At 36.5% G+C, this 3,804-nt stretch overlaps 1 protein-coding gene across 4 annotated transcripts; it reads right to left on the reverse strand.

Moving 5' to 3' along the window:
* Nucleotides 1–1,365: 1,365 nt before the first annotated feature.
* LOC106316210 (peroxisomal nicotinamide adenine dinucleotide carrier-like) lies at nt 1,366–2,866 on the reverse strand. Of its 4 annotated transcripts, none has more exons than XR_001264768.1 (4): nt 2,559–2,866; nt 2,387–2,464; nt 2,095–2,241; nt 1,366–1,801 (listed from the first exon to the last, which is right to left on the reverse strand). XR_001264768.1 is itself a non-coding variant. In XM_013754081.1 (4 exons), the coding sequence occupies exons 1-4, from the start codon at nt 2,637–2,639 to the stop codon at nt 1,918–1,920; spliced, it is 243 nt and encodes an 80-aa protein (XP_013609535.1). In that variant the 5' UTR covers nt 2,640–2,866; the 3' UTR covers nt 1,366–1,917. The 4 variants fall into 4 exon arrangements, 3 of the variants coding, with proteins under 3 accessions (XP_013609535.1, XP_013609533.1, XP_013609534.1); XM_013754081.1 differs by having other exon boundaries at nt 1,366–1,926; nt 2,167–2,241; XM_013754079.1 differs by having other exon boundaries at nt 1,366–1,932; nt 2,167–2,241.
* Nucleotides 2,867–3,804: the final 938 nt, after the last annotated feature.

Raw genomic sequence — 3,804 nt, forward strand, 5'->3', positions numbered from 1 at the left:
ATGGTTTCGAAACCAGAAGAATGGCCATCATTTGCAAATTATTTGGAAGATATCAAGACTCTGAGACAGAGTTTCATTAGATCAGAGATCATCTATGTACCAAGGACGCAAAATTCAAAGGCGGATAGTCTAGCACGCAGTGTCAGTAAACAACCGTCTTTCGTCGTTCACATGGATCAGGATCTCCCGGTGTGGTTCACAGAGTCAGTATGAGTCTGTTTTTTTATGACAAAAAAAAAAAGTCTCAAATCCTAAACCATAAACCCAAAACTCTAAATCCTAAAACCTAAACCCAAAATCCAAAACCCAAAACCCAAAACTCTAAACCATAAATCCTAAATCTTAAACTCTAAACTCTAAATCCTAAACCCTAAACCCAAGACTCTAAATCATAAACCCTAAACCATCGATCCTAAACTATCGATCCTAAACTCTAAACTCTAAATCTTAAATTATAAACCCAAACCCTAATCAATTGATGGGTTTAGGGTTTAGAATTTAGGGTAGTATTTAGGGTTTAACGTTTAGGGTTTAGGGTTAGAGTTTAAGATTTAGGGTTTATGATTTAGAGTTTTGGGTGTAGGATTTTGGATTTAGAGTTTAGGGTTTATGATTTGGGGTTTAAAGTTTATGATTTAGGTTTTAAATTTATAGAGTTTTAAGTTTTGCAGAGGGCGTTAATGTGAGTGTTGGTTTTTTCAACCATTTATTTTAAAATTATGTTATTCTTTTTAATTAATCATACGTGGTATTTTGGTTGGTTATAAAATATGAGTTGAATTTAACTATTCTCCACCATGGAGGTGAACTTAAGTTTTGTTCATTGCTTTTCTGCATGTATTTGCAATGTAAACACAAAGTCAAACTATCACATGACCGATCTGGGTGTGCATCATAAGCTGCGTTAAACACTAATGATAAACTAAAAGATACGTGAGTAAAAAGCAGCTAGTAACCAATTATTGCATTGACTTAGATAAAAACAGTAGAAGCGCTTATTTTTAAATAGCTTTGTTAAATACGAATAGAAAAGTGACAACCAGCCAAAGAAAAGTTAACAAAGATATTTGAACAACTGTATTTTCGCTTTTGACATTTCCAAAATTTAGAGCATCTATCCCACGTACTCATTTAGGGGTTCTTAATCATTTTTTAATAATTTTTAGTAAAAAAAGTGAGTTTAAAAAACTTAATTAAGAGATGGACATATTTATGTGTTCATTGCAAGTTTCTTATTTTCGGTTCTTAAACTTCAAATTTATTAGTTAAATTTCAAATTTATTGATTAAATTATTAAACATAACATTTTGAATATAGATTTTTAAATAAAAAGATAAAACCAAAGATTAGTAAAATAAACGAGAATTATTTGGAAGAAGTCTGAGCTTAAGAAACATAACATAACATTGAACTAGGGTTCACTACAAAGTGTCAATCCCATTGTCCAAGATCAGAGTGAACCAGAGTGTGAACACGAAGAAGCCATGTCAGAACTACCTAGAAGTAGTCACGGTGGATGGCTTTGATTTCTGATTTATGGGTTTCTTGAGCTACAAGAAAGCGTTCAACTGTCTAGAGCAAGCGCTTTCTCTGAGCATGGAGCTATAACAAGCCTAAGCTGAAGAGGAAATATTTAACTTTTAATTAGGAGACAATATTGTACAACCAAGAACCTTTGTACTGATGTCTTTTGTCCCCTGTTGTGACCTGTTTGGCTTGAAGTCGTGACTTTACAACCAAGAGAGGATAAGTTGTGACTGTTGCTCCGAGTTTAGCCACAGCTCCAAGAAGAAATGTCTATAGCTCTGTTCTTTTGATAGACGCTGAATCTAGCGTCAGCGGCTCCGAATACTTCGTCCTCAAGAATCTAGCGTCAACGCTGAATCAAGCCGTAACCGTAAAAATAGTCGCCGCCGATTATCGTAACTGCCGCTAGAATTTTTGGCGATCAGTTAACATCCTAAATTTGCGTCTCTTATAATTAATATCGTTTCAATGGTTTCTCTGCAATCTTGCTTTTAAAGCAACAAAAATATAGAGCTAAAAAGAGACGCGGACGCTAGACGCGGCGTTTGATAAACGAACAGGGGTTATGTGACTGTTGCTCCGAATTTAGCCTCTTTCCTAAAACTTCAACACACAGAATACAAATCAAGAATATGTCACCTGTGACGCCGCGGTTCCAGCGAGAGACGGAGCCAATCCACCGTATAAACGCTCCCATCCCTCTTGTTTCACAACCTTTCAAATACAAATCAAGAACTTGTCATGCAATCCAAAGGCAACTCGAAGATCATTTCAAAAATCTTCGAACATTCATAAGAAAATCCAGTAATCAATTCTCTCAGACTCTCTCTCAAGCGCAATACACAATCTCAAAACTAACCTGGCACATGTGTTCGATAGTTCCAAGCTTCCTCTTCTCCCTCTTGATATCACGCTCCGTCTGTTGCCGCGTATGTACCTAATTTCAACAAACAAACACCATCGAAGATTATCATCAACAAGGAAGATCACGGAGAAATTTGGCCGTGAGAACGCAAAAATAGAATCGTTACAGTTTGGAGAGGATAAGTGAGGAGTTGAGCGATGATCCCACCCCCAGCTCCAGCCAATCCATTTATCAGAGTGTCCGACATGGTTTCTGTGAAGACGAAGGGAGGAGAGCAGATCCAGAATAACCTCCGATTCAAATTGAAATCCACCTCCACTCGTTACAAGGCTCGCACTTCCGACACGCTGGACTCCATCGCCGGCTCTGTGATGAGATCGTCGTCGACGAAATCGAAGAAGGGAGAGAGACGCGGGTTTGCTTCTGAACACCCACAACACAACACGTGTCTCAAGACACGGTCTCTTCCTTCCCCTAATTAAGATACGTTTCTTTTTAACTAACCCAATTTTTTTTTTTTCAATTCATGTAATGTTAAGATGCGGTAGTTGCATACTGCGATAATGATGCTCTAAAGGCACATATTTTTTTGCAAACTCTTAAGTCACGTTATTAATAAATTTATCAAATAATACTATTCTTTAAGATATACTCGAAAATAGTTAAAAAGGTAACCTATTTGAAATTGAAAAATAAGCCTTAAACAGTGTATATTGTTCCAAGGCTATGCACTAGAAACCGGTTGTTGTTCCCGACTGTCGCTGTGCGTCTTCTTCGTTTTAAGGAGGGGTGTTATGTGATGAAAGAAGGCGAATTTGTGGGGATAGACATACTGCTCTTCGACGTAAAGGTATTTGTTTCTTCGGTAATGCTTTTGGACCTAACTTTAGACGTCACAGTGAAAATTGAAAAGAAAATTGACATGCTCTAAATTTATATAGTGGCCTGATAAAACTAAATTATAACGCTAAAACATAATTAAACACTATTTAAATCTCTCTCTATATATATAGACAAAAACATTATGCCATCAAGCCAAGCCACCTCCCGGATAAGCTGATTAGAAAGCGTAGCAGCTTAAACAAAGCCGCACAATCAAAGGTGAATTCCTCTCGTATATCAGAATAGGGTGTTTTGGGGCCGAAAAATCTCGTCAATCCAAACAAATGAATCATTCTTCTGGTCCTCATCAGTTAATACTTTCTTACTACTATGTAGTATTAAAAGTACACAATACTTTGTCCAAAAAAAAAGTACACAATACTAAATTAGTCAGACTTTGAGTTCCAAGAGAAGGAGCTTATGGCGTCAATACTCATGTCACAATTGCAGTAAATAATGAATATTACTTTACCTTTTTGGTTTAATTGTGCTGTTAGTTTTTGTGGTGCTCATTCAGTTAGGTTTAGTTA

This window comes from Brassica oleracea, chromosome C9 (genome assembly GCF_000695525.1).
Source record: "Brassica oleracea var. oleracea cultivar TO1000 chromosome C9, BOL, whole genome shotgun sequence".
NCBI lineage: Eukaryota > Viridiplantae > Streptophyta > Magnoliopsida > Brassicales > Brassicaceae > Brassica > Brassica oleracea.

What these genes read in the sequence shown, in the direction of transcription:
- LOC106316210 (XM_013754079.1), bottom strand. Translation starts at nt 2,639, where the DNA reads ATGTCGGACACTCTGATAAATGGATTGGCTGGAGCTGGGGGTGGGATC. An exon ending in TCACTTATCCTCTCCAAACT is followed by an intron (nt 2,465 to 2,558) that starts GTAACGATTCTA and finishes TGTTGAAATTAG; the next exon opens with GTACATACGCGGCAACAGAC. An exon ending in CTATCGAACACATGTGCCAG is followed by an intron (nt 2,242 to 2,386) that starts GTTAGTTTTGAG and finishes TGTATTTGAAAG; the next exon opens with GTTGTGAAACAAGAGGGATG.